General features: G+C 39.7%; 1 protein-coding gene across 1 annotated transcript in view; it reads right to left on the minus strand.

Moving 5' to 3' along the window:
* The window catches only part of LOC137288273 (uncharacterized), a 90099-nt gene extending 69260 nt beyond the window's left edge, over positions 1–20839 (minus strand). The window contains exons 1-2 of the mRNA XM_067820778.1: positions 20782–20839; positions 20333–20617 (exon numbers count right to left, since the gene is read on the minus strand). Of these exons, the coding sequence (XP_067676879.1) occupies positions 20333–20617; positions 20782–20839 (343 nt within the window). The remainder of the gene's footprint in view (positions 1–20332; positions 20618–20781) is intronic.
* Between the last annotated feature and the right edge of the window lie 4979 nt (positions 20840–25818).

Here is a 25818-nt window from a genome sequence, read left to right on the forward strand (position 1 = left end):
TGGGTTGCGCCCCTGTGTCGGTGGAGGACGGGATCCAGGTGGTTGAGGGTACCACGGGCCTGTGACCGTGTTCCTAATGCCCAACACACCACTTCGGCCCTTACTTCACCTAGACGGGTGGTAGAATCGGCCCGATTCTATGAATCGGCTGGTCACGCCGTGCCCTGAGCGTGGACGCATTTAACTTTGTTACCATTGACTATTACGTTATTTCTTGATGTGTTCTAATATACACTATCATGTTAGAACTAATTCTGCCTAAAGTCCTATGCCAGAAGGCGGTGGCTTATGGGCCAATCTGGCATTATTGACCTCCAGGTTCTCTTTGTCTTCGGGTAAATGTCTAGGGCAGAACCAGCCTTTCTTTTACTCTTGTTTGACTATGGCAGCTACCTGTGTCTCTTTTGCTGGAGTATAGCATCCCCGTAACCCTAGTGTTTGTAGTCAGCTTCCATTTCAGCACTGTCCTTGTTGACACTCCATGGTGGGTGGGGAGCGGGGATGTTGAACGATTTTCCTTATCATGGCAACCTTACCCACCACTGGTTCTAGATCGAAAAATAAAAGAAGACATTTAGATACAGATAACATTTCTTCTGAAGATGAAAGTGCCTCTCAAAGTAATATCGACTCACGGCCACGGTTTCTGGTGGTTAATGGAGTTGATGGAGCACCTCTCAAGGTTAACCCTTTTGTTGTGTCCAAGGCTGTTGAAGGGATTTGTGGAGATGTCAAGAATGTAACGCGTCTCAGAAATGGGTCTCTGCTTGTCGAATGTTCACGGCGTCAACAGTCAATTAATCTCCTCAAAGCTGATCATTTTGGGACTACTGAAATCACAGTCACTGTTCACAAATATCTAAATTCATGTAGGGGTGTCATCCGTGATCGTGCCAGATGTCTTTCTGATATGTCCGAGGATGAGATAGCATCAGAGCTCAAATCTCAAGGAGTCACGTCTGTGAAAAGATTCACCAGGAAAGATCAGGACAGAACTGTTCCAACGACCACTTATCTTCTCACGTTTGCACTTCCCACAGTACCATCATCAATTAAGGCTGGTTGTTTCAACATCGGAGTCGATGTATACATACCAAATCCACTCCGATGTTATAATTGTCAGAAGTTTGGGCATGGGGCCAGGTCGTGTACTAAGTCCCGAACTTGCTCCCGTTGCAGTAAAGATCATGAAGGCACTACCTGTACAGATGCCATTAGGCGTGCTAACTGCCACGGTGAGCACTTCTCTTCATCAAAATCCTGTCCAGTCTATCAGAAACAATCACAAATACTCAGACTCAAGTATACCAATAATATTTCTTTTTCTGAAGCAGATAAACTATTGACTCAGCAAACTCCTACTCCTCCCTCCACAATCTCGTACTCTGCTGCCATTTCCTCTCCAAAATGCACTTTGGACAGAGCATGTCAGACTGACATCTGCTGGGTCACAGACAAACGATCACTGACTCCAATTGCTAAACAAGTTAACAAATCTACCACGTCTGTATCACAGACTGACATTAATAGCGAACATCAGACTGCATCTAAACCAGGGCTTGGATCTGAAACTAATACAGCAAAGGTATCACAACAAACTGTAAAACTGACAAGCAAAGAAAGGAAACAATTGAAGAAGAAAGAGTGAAGGACCCTCCAACATATAGAGGTGCCTTCCCCCTTAACATTCCCTGTAGTGGTTCATAACAGCTTTGAACCTTTAGACATGGAAGTCAGTCCATCTCCACTAATCCAACGGAGAGGATCTTCCTCAGTACCAATATCTCCAGTTCAACCTCCATGAACTGTTCTTTCAATATTCTTCAGTGGAACTGTAGAGGCCTTAGAACTAATTTCAACGACTTACAATTATTAATTCAAGATTTCAAACCAACAGCATTATGTTTGCAAGAAACCTATCTCAAATCAACGGATATAGTTGATATCAAACAGTATGATTCCTACAACTGTTTCTCACCTCCAGGAGATAAAGCTACCGGAGGATCTTCAATTTTAGTGAACCATAGCACTATCAACAGTCATGTTTCTCTCAAGACCCCTCTTCAGGACGTTGCAGTCCGTGTAACTCTACATATTGTTGTTACCTTGTGTTCCTTATATGTTCCGCCATCATCGTCTCTACAGCAATCTGATCTTCAGATGCTTTATGACCAACTCCCAAAACCTTGTATTATCATGGGAGACTTCAATGGTCATAACCCACTTTGGGGCAGTAGTAACACCAACGGGAAAGGAAAGATTCTTGAGGATTTCTTCACAAATGCTGATTTATGTATTTTTAATGATGATTCTCACACATATCTGCATCCTGCGACTGGTTCATACTCCAGTCTTGATTACTTTCAGCCATAAACCCCAGTGATGCTGCACCGTCGTCTAGATGGAACTTTAACAAGGCAGATTGGTCTTTTTTCGAGACCTTATGTACAAGCAGATTAAAACCAGAATTCTTTCTCAATGTGTCTGATCCTATACAGATGTTTTCTGATGAATTAAACATGATTGCTGATGAATGTATTCCCAAGTCCTCTATGGTTCCACACGTTCGGAAGCCATGGTTTACTATTGATTGCAAACAAGCTAGAAGAGCTAGGAAAAAGGCAGAAAAATATTTCCGTCGGCATCCCACCGTCCACAACTTAAATGAGTTTAAAATTTCAAAGGGTCGTCGTACATTTAAACAAAGTAAACGACAGTCATGGCGAGATTATGTTTCTAAAATTAACTCACGAACGCCTATTTCTAAGGTATGGAATATGGTGAAGAAGATAAAAGGTAAAGGTTCCAAAAGGAGCGTGCACCATCTTAAGGAGGGTGACACTCTTTTAACGGAAAAAGCTGATATTGCTAATAAACTAGGTGAAACGTTAGCTAAACATTCCTCCTCATCCAATTATTCACCTACTTTTCAGAAATTTAAAAACCATCAAGAAAAAAAGAATATTAATTTTAATTCAGATAATGGGGAAGATTATAATGAACTATTTTCTATTCATGAGCTCAATGCTGCTCTTGGGCAAGCTCATGACACTGCTTCAGGACCCGATAATATTCATTATCAGCTCCTTAAGCATCTCCCTGAATCGTGTTTAGAAACATTATTGAATATCTTTGACAGTATCTGGACATCTGGCAATTTCCCATAATCATTCCTATTCCTAAACCTGGCCGGGATCATACCGATCCATCTAATTACAGACCAAGTTCTTTAACTAGCTGTGTTTGCAAGACAATGGAACGTATGGTTAATAATCGTCTAGTCTGGTACCTGGAAACCAACAACCTCATCACTGACATTCAATGTGGTTTCCGGAAAAATCGTAGTACGATCGATCATTTGGTACGTTTAGAATCTTTCATCAAACATTCCATGCTAAATAAACAACATACTGTATCAATATTTTTCGATCTTGAAAAGGCATATGATACTACATGGAAGTATGGCATTTTGAAAGATCTCCATGATTTTGGTTAAAGGGGTCGTTTACCCCTTTTCATATCAATTTTCACAATTCTTAGAAGATAGACAATTTCAAGTTCGAGTGGGGTCTACCCTGTCTGATCATTACAATCAGGATCAGGGTGTCCCACAAGGCAGTATTTTGTCCGTCACATTGTTTAGTGTTAAGATCAATAGTTTGTCAAAGGTTTTAAACGATTCACTTGATGGATCTCTTTTTGTGGATGATTTTAATATTTCTTGTCGTGGAAAACACATGCGTACTATTGAACGGCAACTACAATTGTGTTTAAATAAAATTGATAAATGGTGTCTCGAAAACGGTTTTAGGTTTTCTAAATCCAAGACTAATTGTATACATTTTTGTAGAAAATATAAACCGCATAAAGATCCTGAACTGTTTCTAAGTGGATCTCCCATAAAAGTTGTCAAGGAGGCCAAATTCTTGGGATTAATTTTTGACTCACATTTAACGATTCTACCCCATATCAAATCCATCAAAACTAAATGCCTGAAGGCACTTGACCTGTTGAAAGTCGTTTCAAATTGTAAGTGGGGAGGGGATCAAGCTACCCTCCTACAACTTTATCGATCATTGATCCGTTCGAAACTTGATTACGGTTCAATTGTATATGGTGGAGCCTGTAGGAGCAACCTAACACTTTTGGATTCTGTTCACCACCAAGGTCTCAGACTTTGCCTTGGCTCCTTTCGAACATCACCTGTCGACAGCCTCTATGTCGAGGCTGATGAGCCATCTCTTACCCAACGCCGTGCCAAATTGACTTTACAGTATGTAACAAAATCATATTCTAACGAATCAAACCCTGCATATAACTGTGTATTTAATCCCTTGTATGAGGATTTGTACAGCAGGAAGTCTTCACTTGTTCCGCCTCTTGGTATCAGAGTGAAACCTTTCCTTTCTGCTGCTGACATTGAGCTAGAAAATATAGCTTCTTCTCGTTTACTTTCTTCTTTTCCTTGGCAATTGGTTAGGCCACAAGTTGATCTTACACTGACAACATCTAAAAAATCAGAGACTAATGAATCACAATATAAACAAGAATACCATCAATTAAAAAGTAAATACAATACCTATAAAGCCTTATTCACAGATGGATCCAAGGATGGTGGGGCAGTGGCTTGTGCCACAGTCATTGGGTCTAAGACAATCTCTTCCAGATTACCGGCTGACAGCTCTATTTTCACAGCAGAAGCAAACGCTCTATTAACCGCTCTTAAATATATTGAAAGACACCCCAAACATAAACAATATATAACCTATTCCGACTCCCTTTCTTGTCTTCAGGCGATTAAAAACATTTCTTGCAAACATCCACTTTTAATAGAAATAATTGAATAGTATAATGATCTTGCTACTGGCCAATACGACATTGTCTTTTGTTGGTTACCCAGCCATGTAGGAATTTCTGGGAACACAATGGCCGATCGTGCCGCCAAGGCAGCACTCAACAAATCTGTGACACCACTTCTCATTCCTTATTCTGACTACAAAGCTAGTATTAGATCTTACATCCGTGACCTTATCCAAAAGAGGTGGGACACCCAAGTAGGTATAAATAAAGTACATGAAATAAAACCCTATATTGGTTACACCTACTTGGGCTGTCAGTCCAGATTTCAAGAGGTCATTTTGCGACGATGCCGTATTGGCCACACCAGATATACTCATGCATACCTGTTAAAAGGTGAAGATCCTCCGTTTTGTATCCCTTGTGATGAGAGAGTCACGGTCAAGCATATCCTGCTTGACTGTGTTGAATTCTCCATCACAAGGCAGAAATATTTCAATGTCAAAACCATCAAGGATCTTTTTAATAGTGTTAGTTCTCATTTACTTATTGCTTTTTTGAAAGAAATTGATTTCATGATTGAATTTTGATTAATAACTGTTGTAGATAGATATATTTTAATGATTGGTAGTGTAATTTAGCAACTAGTATTGTTAGTGGCTGTATCCTCAAAGGGGGTTAAAGTATCGTAAAATTATTGTCCTCCTGAGAGGATACGTAAGTCCCAAAACTTTCACAGTTTAATTTCCGCTTACCCGATTTTAAACGTAGTATATTTGTTCTTTTTAAAGTTGGCTAAACATTCGTACAATCGCCAGCGGCTGAAGGGATGGTGTAAATCCAACTAGGGTCCATGCAGGTAGCAAAGGTACTGTAAGACCCCATGGACCCTGGTATGGTGATCTACCATCAGTTGTCGGCAGTTTATAGCCTGTTTTTATATTGTATCGTCCTCTATAGTTGAATTGTTTTAACTTTCATTACTAGTTTTAAATATTTTTCTGTGATAGTCTAGTTACTTTACTGTCCTTCGTTGACAGATTTTTTTTAACCATTCTCTATTATGTATGACATGAATGGTTCTCGTCACGATATGGCTGAAATATTGCCGATGTGACGTTAAATGTTAACTCACTCAATTAGCATTTAAAATTTTAAATTTATTTAAATTATGCACCATAGGATGGCGACGGAAATAATGTTCTGCCTTTTTCCTTGCCTTCCTAGCTTGTCTGCACTCATCGTTGAACCATGGTTTTCTTATGTGTGGAACTACAGAGGAATTTGGTATACACTCATCAGCTATGAAATTCAGTTCCTCACCAAAACATTTAATAGCATCAGGAACGTCTATAAAACGTTCGGGATTAAGTTTTTCAGCACACAGTGTTTCATATAATGCCCAGTTAGCCTTTTTAAAATTCCGTCTTGATGATGGGGGAACATCAGATGGAGTTACAGCTTTTAATATAGTAGGAAAATGGTCACTTCCACACAGGTCCTCGTGGACTGACCATTCGAATTCATTTAATAGTTCTGAATTTGTCAATGACAAGTCGAGAGCAGAATAAGTCCCTGTACCAGGGTGTAAATATGTGTTGGAACCATCATTATAAATACATGTCATTGTCAGGACAAACGTCCTCCAGCAATTTACCTCTCGTGTTTGTATTTACACTACCCCAGAGTGGGTTATGCCCATTTAAATCTCCCATTATAATACAGGGCTTCGGGAGCTTATCATATAGAGCTTGAAGATCAGTTTTGGCAAAAGCCGAAGATGGTGAAATATAAAGAGAGCATAGCGTAAACGCTACATGTGAAGTAATTCTCACTGCAACAGCCTGCATATTAGTATTAAGTGAAACAGGGCTTTGAATAACGTTTTGTTTGACTAGAATGGATGATCCTCCAGTGGCCCTATCACCCGAAGGTGAAAAACAATGATATGCATTAAATTGACGAAGGTCAAATGTATCTGTTTGTTTTAGATATGTCTCCTGGAGACATAACGCTGAAGGTGTGAAATCTTGGACTAATAGCTGTAATTCATGTAAATTTGTCCTCAATCCTCTGCAGTTCCACTGTACAATATTATTGGAATAAACTATCTTTTGGGGGGATTTATTGGGGATCTACCCCGCACTTTTGGAGGGCGACAAGCTATGTGCCCTAGAATGGACGTTTTCAGAAACGTCCATGTCTTCAAGAGACCCATATTTATTGTACAATTGAATTTTATTTTGTGACCCCTTAGGAGCTCTGCTTCTGTGTTGTTTTGAAGCATCAGGCTTTGGCTTCGGTTTACTTTTCACCGTTTGTTGACTAGCCGATGTTGATTGAGACTTTGAATGTGACTGAGATGATGATGATTTGTGATCAGAAGTCGACTTTGAGGTACTAGGGAGTGATTCCTCAGTCTGTGATTATATAGCAGGGTACAAAAGCTGTGGAGAATCGCAATTTACCCAAGTCAAGGTAGTTTGGCAGCCTGTGGATGATTTTGTTATTTTAGAGCGTGACTCCAGTGTTGTTTTTGCTACTGCAGCATAACTTTCTGGAAGATCAGATCTTTTTACTATATTTTTGGCCTCAGAAAAAGAGATATTTTGAGTGAATTTGATTTTATTTATTTCCATTTGTTCTTTCCAAACAGGACATTGTTTCGAAAATGAGGAATGGTCGCCTGAGCAGTTGGTGCATTTTTTAAAATCACTGGTACAATCTTCTGTTGTGAGTGTCTTCTCGTCACAGTGGGCACACACAACGGACAATGTACAAGTATTTACACCATGGCCGTACTTCTGACATTTAAAACATCTGAGCGGGTTCGGAATGTACACGTCAACCTTGATGTTGCAGTAACCAGCCTTCAATGATTTTGGAGCTGTCGGAGATGAAAAGGAGAACAGATAAGTATTGGTTCGAACACTTTCATTGTTTTTACGGACTGAAAAGGGTTTGACGTCGAGCACACCTTGATCTTTCATTTCAGTCATGATATCAAGTTCTGTCATGTCAGAAAACAACCGTTCACGGTCTCTGATGATCCCTTTGCTCGTGTTTAACGTCTTATGAGCAGATACAGTGACCGGAATTCCAACAAACGATTCTATGCTCATCAAATTGACTGACTGCTGCCGTTTCCCACACTCAACCTGCAGTTCACCTGAACGTAACCGTTTAATGTTCTTAACTTTCCCGGCAATACCTTGAATACCTTTGGTAACTGCGAACGGGTTCAATTTTAGAGGCGTTTTATCAGCAGATTCGATCACAAGAAAGCGTGGCCAAAACTCAATTGATCTGGACGGTCGAAGGTCATTATCATCAACATCATTTTCAAGAGGACGTTTGTTTTGTTTTTTTTGTGGGGATTTCATAAGCCATATTAAGGGTTGAGACTTCATCATCCGAGATCCCCACCCGCCACGGAGTATCACAAGGACAATGCTAAAAACAAGCGGATCTCCAGCTTGCAGCACCAAGGATACCCGGATGATATACTCCAGCAGAAAAATTAAAAGATTAATAGTTCCACCAGATTGGCCCATGAGCCACCGCCTTCTGGCATAGGACTCTAGGCAAATTTCAGAACAACATATGTCAGAATAAAAAATGTTTTAGATAATATAGCCAAGTCCAAAGTTATAACAATTCTAAATGATATTTGTGCAGTGAAAAATATAACAATACTCCATGCATAGGGCTTGGCATGACCAGCCGATTGGTCGAACCGGGCCCATTCGACCACCCGTCTAGGCGAAGTCAGGGCCAAAGTGGTGTATTGAGCAACAGGAACACGATTGCAGGCCTCTATTGCCCTCAACCACCAGGATCCCCTCCTCCGCCGACACAGGGCCGCAACCCACGGCAAACGGGTTGGTGGACCAAATATCCCCCCCCCCCCCCCCACCCCGGATCCACTACGGGGGTGTTGGCGAGCTCTTGGCGTTACCCAGCACCCACCACGAGGAGGTTTAACGAATCGGTTCGGTTGGTCGTCTGTTGAGACAAGAAAATATACTCTGTCAAAAAAGAAACGCACAGGTGATAATAGTACTTCAAATTCACTGCATTGTATTGTTAAATCAAACCTAGGTAATGTCCATGAAAAATCGCTTACACACATCTTTTCACGAAATAGTGATGTTTGAAATGAATATGATTCATGAGATGTGCACATGCAAATTATACCTTTTGCGCTAAGCACGTGAAAAGTGCTGTATTTATGCACCAGAATGTAGGATATATAAGGAAGGCAGTGAACACTTTTCAGTTAGCGTGCAACGACATTCAGCGACGAATTGAAAATGCCAAGATTAAGTGCAGCTGACAGGAACATCGCTATCGGACATCTAGAAACTGGCGGATCACAGTCATCTATGGCAAGGAACTTTAACGTTCATCATACAACCATTTCCCGTTTATGGAGGCGCTACAATCAGCTGGGATCGACCGGCGACCGACCTCGGAGTAGTAGACCACGCGTTACCAACTTTAGAATGATACCCTCGCTTTAATAAATGAAAGTAGAGTAAACAAATTAAATCTTTCATTGATATGTCTCACAGAAGTATATGAACTGTGCATGCACCGAAGTAGTTACACATGGGCTCAGCAAAACCCTTGCTACAACCTTCGTTTGTGTCTTGAACGCCACAGGCAACAACATTTGTGTTTAAAAAAATTTAAATTCTAGTTTAGGACAGATAGATCAGTGATTTACACAAGTAGCGTCATCAATCAAGACATATTCGGACAGTATCGAGTACGTCTAGTTTAACGAATCAGTGCTGCTGATTGTCTTCTAAGACAAGAATGTATGTTGCCGAGAACTTATCGTGTGCATGTATGTTTTAAACCCTAACGTTCATGCAGTTGAGTTCATTTCGTCAACACAGTGGTGCGACAAGAAGACTGATCACTCTGAGGTACTCACGTGGGTAGATAAGGGAGCATGCTGCATGATCAGCTTGGGACTAGGGACTAGTCCTATAAGGAGGGCAGCCTGAGGAACACTCGTGCATGGACAAGAGAGGCCTACGAGGAATGTTCTCGTTCATTCCACTCAGCGCCGGTGCAAGAGGGAGCATATCGGTTAGAATTTTCATTCATTTCGAATTCAGGGAAAATGTATACCAAACAATCGCAGGAATAAATTTATGTGATGACCTGCTCCTTTTAGACTATATAGGATACAAGTTAGGTTTAAGAAATCATGACAATGTTATTTTTTTTTAAAGCTGTCGTGTTGTCAAATTGTCATTTGCTATCTTACCATTTGCTTCTTTAACAAGGGGAAACATGACCGTATGGTTATTGCGCCACACCACTGCACCAAGAGCCATCATGAGATAAAAGAGGAAATACAAGCATTGATTCGACAAGTATAGAACAATTCACTGGTGAATTGGCTACAATGGGACGTACGTAATACATCACACAATGTAATTGTTGTGCATCACAACAGATCGTGCTACATTATTGATGGGGGATAATACAACAATGAGACACTACCGATCGAAACAATCTTTAATATTAACTCGTCTTGGAAGGGTATGAATTTACAATAGCTTGGAATTACGTGGAAAGTGTCAAAATGATCATACTGACCTTGAAACCGCAAACTGAATGTTATTTTACGGGTTACCTAAATATCCAATTCCACATAACCTTTCTGGTAACCAAACGCAATAAATAATCCAATACAGAATATTTCATAAATTGACACAGTGCTAACATTGATCAACAGGAGAATGACTGTGTGTTAATAATAACGTGCCTGGCCTCATAACACACAGCTCTGATTCAGCGGATGTCAGGTGCAAACATTCATCATCCATAAAAACCGTTGGCATCATTTGAACGTATACCACTTCTTTCTGAACAGTCGGAAATGTGAAATTGAAATATTGTTACGATTAAGAATTTGCCGTGACAAACAATGTATGAAATCCACCAGGAACCAGCAAATCAGAAAAAGACAAGTCATGAACATTCAAATTCTGTATTACTAATAAACAAAGAGAGCAAGGTATACTAAGTCACAAGTCAATTTCACAACACTGATCTCAATTACAGTGCAAGTGAGACAAAATCTAAGGTAATGGGTCACAAGATGCAATATAGTAAACTCGCCAAAGTCTTACTGCGAGAGAGAATCAAATATGTGCAGAATGTAAACACAGCGATCGGTCTGACAGTGAGTTAATATTTAACGTCACATCGGCAATATTTCAGCCATATCATGACGAGAACATTTAACACGGAAATGGATAATATGTATTTCATAAATAAACCTGTCAACAAAGGACAGTAAAAAAACTAGAATATCACAGTTACAATTTAACACTACAGTGGAAAGTTAAAACTAATATTACTATGTGGACAACACAATATAAAACACGTACTATATATCACCATCGACAGAAGGTAGATCACCATACTAGGGACCATGGGGACTTTACATTTGCTACACTCTAAGTTACTAATTCAAACTTCCAAGAATAAAATATTTATCTATTTACAATTCATTTAGCAAATTTAAGTCTGTGAAAAATGAAATGAGAGGTAACATTATTAAAGTTCGTGAGTTAAAAAATTTATCCCTTTTAATGGAATATTCAATACAGTCAAGCAGGACATGCTTGATTGTGATTCTTTCATCACAAGGGATACAAAACGGAGGATCTTCATCTGTTAATGAATATTCGTGAGTATACCTCGTATGGCCAATACGACATCGTCGCATAATGACCTCAAATCAAGACTGACAACCCAAGTAAGTATAACCGATATAAGGTTTTAATGCATGTAATTTATTTATACCTACCTGGGTATCCCACTTCTTCTGCATCAGACCACGGATATAAAATCTAATAACAGTTTTATAGTCTGAGTAAGGAATAAGAAGTGGAGTCACAGACTTGCTGAGTGCTGCCTTGGCCATTGTGTTACCAGAAATGCCTACATGGCTTGGTAACCAACAAAAGAGGATGTCGTATTGGCCAGTAGCAAGATCATTATGCAATTCAATTATTTCTATTAAAAGTGGATGTTTACATGACAGGTTTTTAATTGCCTGAAGGCAAGAAAGAGAGTCAGAAAAGATTATATATTGTTTATGTTTAGGGTGTCTTTGAATATATTTAAGAGCTGTTAAGATGGCGTTTGCTTCTGCAGTAAAAATAGAGCTGTTATCAGGAATTCTAGAAGATATTGTTCTGGATCCAATCACAGTGACACAAGCTACTGCACCACCGTCCTTGGACCCATCTGTAAGGTTTTGTAATTGCTATATTTACTTTTTACTTGATGATATTCTTGTTTATATTGTAATTCATTAGTTTCTGATTTTATAAACGTAGTTAATGTTAGGTCCACTTGTGGCCTAACCAACTGCCAAGGAGGAAAAGAAAAAAGTCGACAAGGAGCTATATTTTCCGGGTCAATGCCAGCAGCAGCAATGAATGGTTTAATTCTGACTCCAAGGGACGGAACAAGGGAAGACTTTTTGTTATACAGATCCTCATAAAGGGGACAAAGGGGACGAAAGACACAATCAAATGCAGGATAATTTTGTAATGTACTGTAAAGATAGTTTTATACGGCGTTGATTTGAGAGAAAGCTCATCGGCCTCAACGTAAAGGCTGTCAACAGGAGAAGTTCTAAGGGAGCCAAGACAAAGCATGATACCTCGATGATGGACAGCTTTATGTTGCTTTTGCAGGCTCCACCATATACAATGGAGCCATAGTCAAGCTTCGAACGGACAAGTGATCTATATAAATGTAGGAGAGTCGCTTGATCACCTCCCCACTTTGAATTAGACACTTTCAATAAATCAAGTGCTTTCAGGCATTTAGTTTTTAGGGATTTGATATGTGGCAGAAACGTTAAATGTGAGTCAAAAATCAGACCTAAGAACTTGGCCTCCTTGACAACTTTGATGGGAGTGCCATTTCAAAACAGTTCTGGATCTTTATGTGGTTTATATTTGCAGCAGAAATGTATGCAATTAGTTTTGGATTTAGAAAATTTGAAACCATTCTCAAGACACCATTTATTAATTTTGTTTACACACAACTGCAGTTGCCTCTCAATAGTATGCATATTTTTCCCACGACAAGAAATATTAAAATCATCCACAAAACGTGATCCGTCAATCGAATCATTTAAAATTTTTGATAATTTGTTGATTTTAATGCTAAATAAAGTAACAGACAAAATACTCCCTTGTGGGACACCCTAATCCTGATTATAATTGTCAGACAGGGTAGAACCCACTCGACTTTGAAATTGCCTGTCAGTTAAAAACTGTGATATAAAAAACGTAAACGACCTCTTAAACCAAAATCTTGTAGATCCTTCAAGATGCCATGCTTCCAGGTGGTATCATACGCTTTCTCAAGATCAAAGAATATTGATACCGCATGTTGTTTATTTACTATGGCATTTTTAGGAAACGATTCTAGTCGTACCAAATGATCAAGGGTACTACGATTTTTCCTGAAACCACATTGAATATTTGTTATAAGGTTACTGGTTTCAAGATACCAAGTTAATCTATTGTTGACCATTCGTTCCATGGTTTTACAGCCACAACTCGTTAAAGAGATTGGTCTGTAATTTGAAGGATCAGTATGGTCCCGGCCAGGTTTTGGAATAGGGACTACAATGGCATTACGCCAGGAAGTTGGGAAATTCCCTGAAGTCCATTTTGAATGAAAAATATGTAGCAGTGTTCCCAAACATGATTCGGGCAAATGCTTCAGGAGCTGATAGTGGATCTCATCAGCCCCTGTTGCTGTATCTTGAGCTTGCTCAAGTGCAGTATGGAGTTCATGTAATGAAGTTAAAATTCAAACTCTTATTCTCCTCTTGTTTCTGATATTCTTGAAATTCTGGACTGTAATTAAACGAAGACGAATGTTTGGCAAGAGTTTCCCCAAGCTTATTGGCAATGTCAACTGTATCTGTCAATAAACTGTCACCATTTCAGATGATGAAAAGTAGGTTTGGAACCTTTGCCTTTTATTCTTTGAATCATGTTCCACCCCTTTGAAATAGGTGTACGAGAATTTATTTGGGAAACACAGTTTCGCCATGAATGACACTTATTCTGTTTAAAAACACGTCGAGCCTTGGCACTATTTATTTTAACATTATTGAAATTGTGAACTGTAGGATGCCGGCGAAAGTATTTCTCTGCCTTCTTCCTACATTTCCTGGCCTGTTTGCAATCATCAGTAAACCATGGTTTTCGAATGTGTGGTGTTGCAGAGGACTTAGGAATAGATTCATCAGCTAATTCATTTAACTTGTCCGAAAACAACTGAATAGGATCTATAACAATGTCAAAACATTCATATTTCAATTGGTCGGAACAAAGAGTCCGAAATAAAGTCCAGTTGGCCCTTCTAAAATTCCGCCTTCTTGGGGGAGGATCATCATTAGGGTTTATAGCAGAAAGTATTGTGGGAAAATGGTCACTTCCACCCAGGTCATCGTGGACTGACCATTCGAATTCGTTATAAATATCTGGTTCTGTTAGTGACAGATCAAGTGCAGATTATGTTCCTGTACCAAGATGTATGTGGCTGATCCATCAATACATATTCATAAGTTATTATTTGAAATGAAATCCTCAAGGAGTTTACCTTTATGGTTAGTTGCAGACTTTCCCCACAGAGGGTTATGGCCATTAAGATCACCCATGATGAGACAGCGCTTTGGGAGCTGATCAAATAGATACTGAAGATCGGACTGCTGAATAACCGAAGAAGGAGAAATATAAAAGAACAAAGTGTAAAGGTTATCTGTAAAGTAAGACGGACAGCAACAGCCTGAAGATTGGTTTTAAGACGAACAGGGCTATGAATAACACCCTGCCTCACCAGAACAGAGGCACCTTCAGTGGCGTTATCTCCTGGGGGTGAGAATGAATGATATGAATTGAACTGACGCGATTCAGCTATCAGTACTTCTCAGGTATGTCTCTTGTAGACTAAAAGCTGATGGTTTAAAATCTTGAGATAATAACTGTAGATCGTTAAAATTGTTCCCAAGACCCCTGCAATTCCATTGTATTAAATTGGTAGTACTATTAATGGCGGCTCAACAGGGGATCGAGTACGACTTCTCCCATGTACTGGTTGTGAAGGAGTAACCTCCATATCGAGAGGTTCAAATGGATTATGATCCGTTACAGACGTAGATGGGGTAGACGGTACTTGTAAATGCTGTAGATGTTGACATAACCTGCTTTAACGGCTTTTGGTATAGTAGACAGTCCAAACGTAAACAAGTAGGTATTTGTGTTAGTCATTTTTTTCTCTCGTAAAACGCTGTACAGACGTCACTCCTTGATGTTTCAGTTCTGTAACAATGTCTTCCTCCGACATATAATCCAGACAACGAGATCTGTGTTGGACAATGCCTTTGCAAGTATTCAATGATCTGTGTGTAGAGACAACAACTGGAGTGTTAGCGAATTGTTTTAATCCTAACAGGTTGATAGACTGTCACCTTCGGGCACATTCAATAAGGAGTGAACCAGAACGAAGCCTTGTTACGTTTGTCACCTCATTACAGACACCTTTGATGCCCTTAGAAATGGCAAAGGGATTCAGTTTCAATGGACTTCCATCTGTTGCTTCAAAGACCAAGACTCATGGCCAAGTATCCACTTCTGCGGAAGACACTTCATCATCAGATGATGTTGAAAGATGTCTACGTATATTTTTCTTTTCTTTCCACTTACCATCGAGTGTCAACAAGGACGATCCTACAGTGGAAAACAAACTTCACGATCAGAGCTACAGGGATGTTAAACTCCAGAGATACAGACGTATTTAGCTAAGATGTCTAAAAGACGAAATGTCAGGCTGGTCCGGCCCATGCCATTCCCCTTAAGAAGCTCAGAATTTAGAGGTCAGTATCTCCAGATTGGCCCATGAGCCACCGCCTTCTGGCATCAGACTCTAGGCAAACATATATAACATGAATTTAGAATGTGAACTTTCATTATCAAGGATTCAGGTGTTGGCGGATTGTTGGCAATGATGTAAATCCAGAGAATGTCCGTGTTGCAACACGGCAATCAGCCTTTATATATATATATATTCAGTCATTTCCTGAAAGTTGGGACACCTACGGCCATCGACAAAACCATAGAGTGCCCTCAAAAAAGTCTCCCGGAAGTAAACTAACAGGAAGTCAAGGACAAGCCTGCTGCGAGAATCCTAAAAATGCGGATCATCTTTTATACGAAATGTGACCCATCATAACTATTACCTAATTAATAACAAAATATACAGAAAATACACACTCGTAACACTCTCCCTCTTCAGGAAAAGAACGTTTCGCAGAATCCTACGAAGCGGAATTGCTTCAGGAAATCTGGTAGAGGCACACATGATTGTGAGTAAATACTGATTACCAGATTTAGTCTTAGGTACTGAACCCAACACAATCAATAATAACTCTACGGAAAGGTTCCTCAAAAGCCGGTATGGGTTTTAAGGGAGCGGAAGGAATTTTCTGATGTTTTTTTCCAACACTTTGGCATGCATGACAGGTCTTACAAAATTCAGCCACATCGTGTCTCAAACTTCTCCAAAAGGAATGTGCCAAACTTTTCTCACAAGTTTTGTTTACACCCAAATGACCTGCCATGGGACTTTCATGTGATAATGAAAGTACGTGTTTTCGAAATAATTTTGGTATCACAATTTGATGGCACAATCTATTCATCCTCCGCAGAACACCATCCTTGTAGTAGTAACAAACTGGAACCTTGCTAACCTCCTCAAAAGAAACAGCCTTCTCAGCCAACGTCTGCACCTCAACATCCTCACGCTGAGCACTAATAAACTGCTCTCTGGAAAGAATGTGTTCACCACCTGACAAACTATCTGACTTATCAAGACGTCCTGACGAGCTACTACTCTTTGAAGTCATCTGTCTCCACCTCACACAAGGAATGATCCATGAATGTACCTGACAAATCATAAATGGTATCATTCTCCAAAGAAGTCTTGGAAGAAATGCCTTTCGACATTGAACGAGTCACTGCACAAGGAAAGAAACCTGAGATTTCATCCTCCAACTTTTCAATACTAACTGAACTCTCTGGCAAAACAGTGACAATTGGATCAGCGCCAACTTTTGACCCCATAAGATCATTACCGCTCAACAAATCAACACCCGGAACTGGGAGAGAGTCAAGAACACCAACTTTCACCTCAGCTGAAATCAATTCTGAGGTCAAATTCACAAAATGGAGAGGAGCAGAAGAAATGCTACCTATACCCTGAAGCAAAACATCCGAGCTAGCTGAAGACTCATCAGAAAAAGGCAAAATATCCCTCAAAATCAGAGATTGAAGAGCTCCAGTATCCCTCAAGATAATAATGGGCTAAATGGTAGAATTATCTCCCATAAGTGACACAGAACCTTTATACACAAAATGCAAAAACACCTTCCGAACTACATAATCTGGAGACATACTCTCACAGACAAAACTCTCCTCATAACCACCTGGAAAGAAAGTCGTAGGTGCGATGGACACAAAAGCATTTGGGGAACCTGTAGCCTGATTTCTAAACTGGAGTTTGTAACATGCAGACATCAAATAACCTGGCTTCTTACAATACGCACAAACAGGATCAGAACCACTGGTAGTCTTAGGCTTAGACTGAAAAGTATGTGACTGCTTGCCACTAGAATTTGAACCTGTTCTACCACCACTGTAACCTGCATGTCCTGAAGTCTTAAGCCCTTTGGGCCAGAAAACTTAGTATTACTTACAAGAACTTAAAAGAACTCTTGTGAGTCAAACAATAATTATCTGCCAACATTGCTGCCTTATGTAAGTCATCAATCTTTTGTTCATCCAAATAAGGCTTAAGGTCAGCATGAACACTGTGCTTGGAATCTTCCATCAGCACTAACTGTCTCAAACCATCAAAATAGGTAGAATTGAAAATAGAATAGAAAATCCCTATTGTGAGCACTTCTGAATTTCTGACGATAAGCCTCAGGTACTAACTCTTAAGCTTTCAAAAGTGTACTCTTCACAAGATCAAAATCTGAGCTTTGCTGTATTGACAAAGCTGAATAAGCATACTGAGCTTTACCCTTCAAAACAGTTTGCAATAACATAGTCCATTACTCCCTAGGCCACTGGAAATTTTCAGCAACTTTCTCAAAATGTAGAAAATACTTGTCTACCTCGTTCTCATTAAAATGTGGTACAAGCCTAGTACGCCTTGCAATGTCAAATGATGAAGAATCTCTGGGTTGAGAAGGGTTTTCAAGTTTTTTTCAGAGCAGTTTCTTTGTTGATTTGCAATTCCTTTGTCGATTTGCAATTCCTTCAATTCTAATTCCTTTGTGTCTCTGTCCCTTTCCCTTCCCTTTCTCTTTCCGTGTCCTTCTCCATCTCAAACGTTTTCATTTCCATCTTTTTTTCTATTTTCTTGTTTTTGAATTTGTAATTGAATTTCAAGTTTCTTTATTTTCAGTTGATTTTTCAACCTTCCCCTGGCACCATTTTCAAAACATCATCTTCAAAAACTCCCTCATCAATGTAATGATTCAACACATTTTTCAAAATCTGAAACTCCAGTGAATGTCCGTGTTGCAAAACGGCAACCAGCCTTCTTATATATATTCAGTCATTACCTGAACGTTCGGACATCTACGGCCATCGCCAACGCCGTAGAATGCCCTCGAAACAATCTCCCGGAAGTAAACAAACAGGAAATCAAGGGCAGATAATTACCGGACAAGCCTGCTGCGAGAATTCTAAAAATGCGGATTATCTATACATATGGAAATTAATTAAGCAACACCAAATTCAAAGACACATAAAAACTTAACAAAGTTTAACGAAGTAATTTTGATGATTGATTATTCAATTTTGATGTATTGACATACAGCATGAGCTTTTCATGGGTTGATATGACGCGCGTGAAGCTTGCACAGCGCACGTGCATTGCTTTAACCTCAACTTTCGAAAAATGCACTTTTTCCCTGGGGTGTTTACAAGCGCAGGTTGTCGATTGCATTCGGTTTTTCATTCATTTCAATGTCATGGCACGTAGGAAATTATCAGAGGCCACTCGTTGGCAAATAATCGGCATGAGGAATGCTGGTATGTCTCTAAGACAAATCGGGACTCAAATCGGACGACATCATTCCATAATTTCAAAACTTTTGAAAAAATACCGGGCCACTAATGAAGTTAAAGACCTGCCTAGACCAGGAAGACCCAGGAAGACCACAGTCCGGGAGGACAGAGCTTTACTGAGACTTGTACGGCGCAGGTCCTTCGACTCGAGCTCTCAGTTGAGACAGGAGTGGCTTCCAGGGAGACCCATCTCGAACAGGACTGTTCGGAATCGTCTGAAAGCTGCAGGATACCGGGCAAGGAGGCCAATCAAGCGACCCAGACTGTCTCCAGCCCATAAGGCAGCCCGACTGGCCTGGTGTAATGACCGTTTGCACTGGAACATTGCCTCTTGGAGGAAGGTCCATTTCTCAGATGAGAGCCGGTTCTTGCTGCACATGGTGGACGGTCGTACTCGGGTCTGGAGGCAGAGGAACACAGCAATGGCTCCACGGAACATCCAGGAGACTGTGGCCTTTGGGGGAGGTTCCGTTATGGTATGGGGGTGCATTTCCATGAACTGCAAGTTGGATATCATTACCATCCGTGGCAACCTTAACGGTGTTCGTTACCAACAGGAGGTTCTTGACAGGGCTGTGGTACCTCATTTTGAGAACCATCCTCTGGCAACGAGACCCATATTTATGGACGACAATGCTAGACCTCACAGGGCGCATGCTGTAAATGATTTTTTGCGGCAAAATGCAATTGACAGAATTCCATGGCCTGCCATGAGCCCTGACCTCAACCCCATTGAACATTTGTGGGACTTTATTGGCCGTCGTGTGAGGCAGAGAGACCCACCAGTCCATAATCTCAACGAATTGACGGCTGCCCTGCATGAGGAGTGGAACAGGATCCCCCAGAATCAGATCCGGAGACTCATCCAAGGAATGAGGAGGCGTCTGGAATCGGTGGTGCGTGCGCAGGGAGGACACACTAGATATTGATGAAAGTCGGTGTGCAGACTCTCAGATGACTGTTCTTTCTTTCCATGTGACATTTGTGTTAATACACCTGACAACAACGTCTGTGGATGAATAGTAAATTGTGTCCATTTTTTCATGAATTTAAGACAGTTTTAAGAATTTGGATTTCGTTGCAATAAAGCAAAGTCTTGATACTTTTTCCCTTTAAGTTGTTTGTCAGAGATCGTCTGTTGAATAAAAAAGTGTCAAACTATATCAACCCGGCATATTTTGATTGTCAGAACACTTCAAAGTTGCTCCAATAGAAAAAATTGGGGTGTTGCTTGATTAATTTCCAGGTGTATATTATGTAAAATGTGACCCATCATAATTATTACCTAATTAATAACAAAATATACAAAAAATACACACTCGTAACAATATACTTACTGACAACTGTAAGAATACACTTGCCGCCACCATGAAGTCCTGCAGTACATGACCATTCGCCAGCATCTGTTGTTTCTACACGAGATATATTGAGGGCTGAGAGAGTGTTATTGATGACAGACGCTGATACGTCCTGAGTGTCGCATGATCTATCTTTCAATCCACATTCAGCAGCGACATCTCCATTGGGATTAGTATACGTGTGTGCACGACCTTCCCCTCCACATATCAGCTGTCCAAAAGACCCGAGATAGTTGGAATGTGAGCAGGTGAGTAACGCAGATACTGTGGAGAATATTTCAAAAGTGTGGATTAGTGATTGTTTGTCAAGCCCTTTTGTATTACTCAAGTATCGTAAATACAAAATAACATTTGCATCGATTTTCATTTAAAGGGACTCGTTAAAATGTCATTTACTGAAATGATTTCCCCAAATGTACTGAACTGACCGTAAAGTGATTGTGTCAGCAACAGGAAGGTCTTGGGCACTGCTGTGTTGGTTGTCATCCTAGGAATGGATAATTGACACATAAAGTAGTCTAATGAACTATTAAATACGTAACATATAGACCTGTTGTAGATGATGCCGTAGTCTAAAAAAGATGTCAGCATCTAAAAAGGTTTTGGGGTACTCCTTCATTACCTGATAATGAACAAGAGCCCGATGACGGAGCATAATTTTTCTCCGGATCTGTGTATTCTTTGTGATATAGTTCGTCTTATGAGAATTATTTGTAAATGACACTCAAAGAAATGTATCCATTAAATATTGGACGTTACCTCAAAATTACAAACGTTACTGTGCTAAAGAATGTCACCAACACTCTACAAACGTGTAAACCCAAACAGACAATCGCTAAAATTTGCTCAGCATTATTGTTTAGTGCACCCGCCCAAAAATGTAACAAAAGTGCAATGGATCGTCGCCAATATCATACACAGATTATCGCAATCCATAAAGAATGGAGATATGACCGTGTACATGAAGTACGTTGTGCCAAGCAAATCCACGTTGTACAAACGGCACATACGGAACTTTCCTCAGGCTACTTGAAGAGACATGGAGCACCTTGGGCTAAAGTGCACAGTTTGCTAACCCTTAGCTGGAATACAGCCAACTAAGGTTGTCGCATGCGCAAGGAGTAACAATTGCTGCAAGACAGCATTCCGAAAGTGCATCCCGTTAGTTCGAGGGTGAATTTATGCTCAAACAGTTGACGGGATCTGTATACATTTTGGATACATATATCTTTCCAATTCATGTGGTTTCCAATGTTATATGAATATATACATTCAGAGTTCGGACGTGTGGACAGCCTTCCCGGTAAATACAATTCGGTTTATTGGCAGACCAACAATGATATTTAAGAGCACTGAAAACATTATAAGAGGAAAACAAATCCAAGTACTGTAATGGGCATAGACATAGGTACAGGAAATCTGATTAACTGTCCTATTGCAGAAAAATAATTCAGGAGTCCAGAAGGAATGCCTTAAGTAAGGATGGTGAAGGCAAGAATCTAACATAATCGAAACAAGGGTCTGTCGGGGGGTATTTATAACTAATAACAAAGACCACCTAACACTACATAGTAAACTTTCTACCATGTGATCATATATCAAGGAGTGAGTGAGTGAGTTAAATTTTATCGTCACATCGGGAACAAGTAAGAACGACATTGTGGAATGAAAGAATATAAGAAACTAAAACCCTGTTGACGAAGAACAGTAAAAGCACTGGTATATATCATAGATATCCATCTAAGACTAGTAAGTAGTTATAAAACAGTTTAATCATAGAGGACAATACAATATAAAAATGGACTATAGATTGCCAAGAACTGAAGGTAGATCACCACACTAGGGACCATGGGGACTTACAGTACTGTTGCTACCTGCATGGTTCCTACCTGGATTTACACCATCTCCTCGGTTGTTAGCAATTTAGGCACGTCTAGCCATGCATTTAAAAGGACACATATATTACGATTAAAATAGCAGAGAGTTTGAATGCTTGTGGACTTACGTACCCTCTCAGGAGGACAATAATTTTACACTACTTGAACCCCCCTCGAGGATACAGCCACTTTGCTATCAATTTAAACCTCGAACCATAAATATTTATCTATTTACAAATCCGTTAGCAAATCCAATTCTTTTAAAAATGCAAAAATTAAACGAGAATTTATGTTACTAAAAGATCCTTCATAGTTGGTGATTTGAAATATTTATCCCTTGTGATGGAATATTCGATACAGTCAAGCAAGACATGCATGAGTGTGATTATTTCATCACAAGGGATGCAAAATGGAGGATCCTTACCTTTCTATAAATATTCATGAGTATATCGACATCGCCGCATGAGTATACGACATCGCCGCATGATGACCTCTTCAAATCTTGACTGGCAACCCAAATAGGTAAAACCAATATAATTTTTTATTGCATGTAATTTATTAATACCCACTTGGGTGTCCCACTTCTTCTGCATCAGATCATGGATATAAGATCTAATGGAAGCTTTATAATCAGTGTATGGAATAAGCAGTGGTGTCACAGGTTTGTTGAGTGCTGCCTTGGTTGCAAAATCGGTCATTGCGTTACCAGAAATGCCCACGTGGCTGGGTAACCAACAAAAGACGATGTCGTATTGGCCAGTAGCAAGATCATTATGCAATTCAATAATTTCAATTAAAAGTGGATGTTTGCAACAAATATTTTGAAGAGCCTGAAGGCAAGAAAGAAAATCTGAATAGATTATATACTGTTTATGTTTATAGTGTCTTTTGATATACTTAAGGGCCACTGAGATGGCGTTAGCTTCAGCAGTGAAAATAGAGCTGTTATATGGCAATCTAGACCTTGGACCCATCTGTAAATATGGATTTATGTGCCTTACATTTAGTATGTAATTGATTACATTCTTGTTTATATTGTAGTTCATTAGTGTCTGATTTTTTAAATGAGGTCAATGCATATTTTTCCCACGACAAGAAATATTAAAATCATCCACAAAAAGTGAACCATGAACTGAATCATTTAAAACTTTAGCTAAGCTATTGATCTTGATACTAAATAAAGTGACTGACAAAATACTGCCTTGTGGGACACCCTGATCCTGATGGTAATGATCAGATAGGGTAGAATCCACTCGGACTTGAAACTGCCTGTCAGTTAAAAAGTGTGATATAAACTGAGGCATACGGCCCTGTAAACCAAAGTCATGTAAGTCTTTTAAGATGCCGTGCTTCCAGGTGGTATCATAAACGTTTTCTAAATCGAAAAAGATCGACACTGCATGTTGCTTGCTGATAAAGGCATTCTTGACAAATGACTCCAGTCGAACTAAATGGTCAACGGTACTGCGAGTTTTACGAAAACGACATTGGATATTTGTGATGAAATTATTAGATTCCAGGTACCAAGTTAATCTGTTATTGACCATGCGTTCCATGGTTTTGCAAACACAGCTAGTCAATGAAATGGGCCTATAATTTGATGGATCGGTATGGTCACGTCCAGGTTTGGGAATAGGTATAACTATGGCATCACGCCAGGATGGAGGAAATTTACCTGATGTCCAAATGTCATCGAAAATATTCAATAGTGTCTCTAAACAGGACTCTGGTAAGTGTTTTAGGAGCTAATAATGTATACCATCAGTTCCTGTTGCAGTATTATGGGATTGTTCAAGAGCAGTATGAAGCTCATGAATAGAAAAGATTTCGTTACAATCTTCCCCATTATCTGAATGAAAATTGAGAATTGTCTTTTCCTGCTGTTTTTGGTATGTTTGAAATTGAGGAATGTAGTTAGCTGAGGAAGAATGTTTCGCAAGTGTTTCACCCAGTTTATTTGCGATATCAGATTTATCCGTCAGCAGTTCATCTCCGCATTTGAGATGGTGTATGCTTGGTTTGCTACCCTTACCTTTAATTTTCTGGATAATGTTCCATACCTTTCACACTGGCGTTCGTGAATTTTTCTTCGAAACATAATTTCGCCACGATTGACGCTTGTTTTGCTTGAAAGTACGCCGGGTTTTTGCATTGAGTATTTTAAATTTATTTAAATTATGGAAAATTGGATGACGACGGAAATATTGCTCAGCCTTTTTGCGTGCCTTCTTAGCTTGTTTGCAGTCTGCAGTAAACCAAGGTTTACATATGTGGGGAATAATAGAGGATTTCGGAATACATTCATCAGCTATTTTGTGAAGCCTATCGGAAAAGAGCTGTATAGAGTCGGGAACATCAATGAAAACATCTGGTGTTAGCTTTTCTGCACAAAGAGTTTCATAGCGAGCCCAGTCTGCTTTAGCAAAATTCCATCTCGAAGACGGAGGAACATCAGATGGTGTAACTGACTTGAATACAGTAGGATCGCTACCACAAAGGTCATCATGAACTGACCATTCGAATTCATTTAGTAAACTGGAATCAACAGCTGATAGGTCCAAGCAGGAATACGAGCCAGTTCCAGGGTGTAGATAGGTTTTAGTACCATCGTTAAAAAGGCATAAATTGTTATTTGAGAAGAAACCTTCAAGTAATTTTCCTTTTCCATTAGTGTCATTACCGCCCCAAAGTGGGTTATGACCGTTCAAATCATCCATTATTACACAGGGATTGGGAAGTTGGTCATAAAGAGCCTGAAGATCAGACTGGTGAAGAGAATAGGACTGTGGGATATACAAAGAACACAAGGTGAAAACAATATTCAGAGTCAAACGTACTGAAACAGCTTGGAGAGGGGCGTTTAGAGAAACTGGACTGTGAATTACTTCCACAATCAGAAATCGTGGCCATGACTCTACATTTAAGACCAAGCTTTCATCGTCAGAAGACGAAATAGTATCTATATCAATATGCCGTCTCTTAGGTGTGTACCGAAAACCAGTGATTTGAGGGGAAGCCATGTTGAAAGGTAAAACATTCGACATCCCTGCTCCCCACCCGCCATCGAGTGTCAACGAGGACAGTGCTGTAGTGGAACCCAACGACAAACACTAGGGCTACAAGGATGTTATACTCATGCAATATGAACACAGGTAGCAAATATTGCCAAACAAAATAAAAGTCAGTTTGGTTCAGACCCTACATTTATTTGATGACAATTTGAACCTGGAGGTCAATAGTGCCAGATTGGCCCATGAGCCACCGCCTTCTGGCATAAGACTCTAGGCAGTTCAATAAATAAATAGTGTATATATTTGACATAGAAACGGCCAATGAGTGAGTGAGTGAGTTCATATTTAACGTCACATCGGCAATATCTTAGCCATATCGTGACGAGAACATTCAACGATGAAAAAGATCATATATACATTATAAAAACCTGTCAACAAAGGACAGTAGAATATCACAGAAATGAATGTAAAACTAGTAACTACACCTAAAATAATTTATCTATAGAGGACAATACAATATAACAATGGGTTATAGATTGCTAACAACTGAAGGTAGATCACCATACTAGGGACCATG

This window comes from Haliotis asinina, chromosome 1 (assembly GCF_037392515.1).
Source record: "Haliotis asinina isolate JCU_RB_2024 chromosome 1, JCU_Hal_asi_v2, whole genome shotgun sequence".
Taxonomy (NCBI): domain Eukaryota; kingdom Metazoa; phylum Mollusca; class Gastropoda; order Lepetellida; family Haliotidae; genus Haliotis; species Haliotis asinina.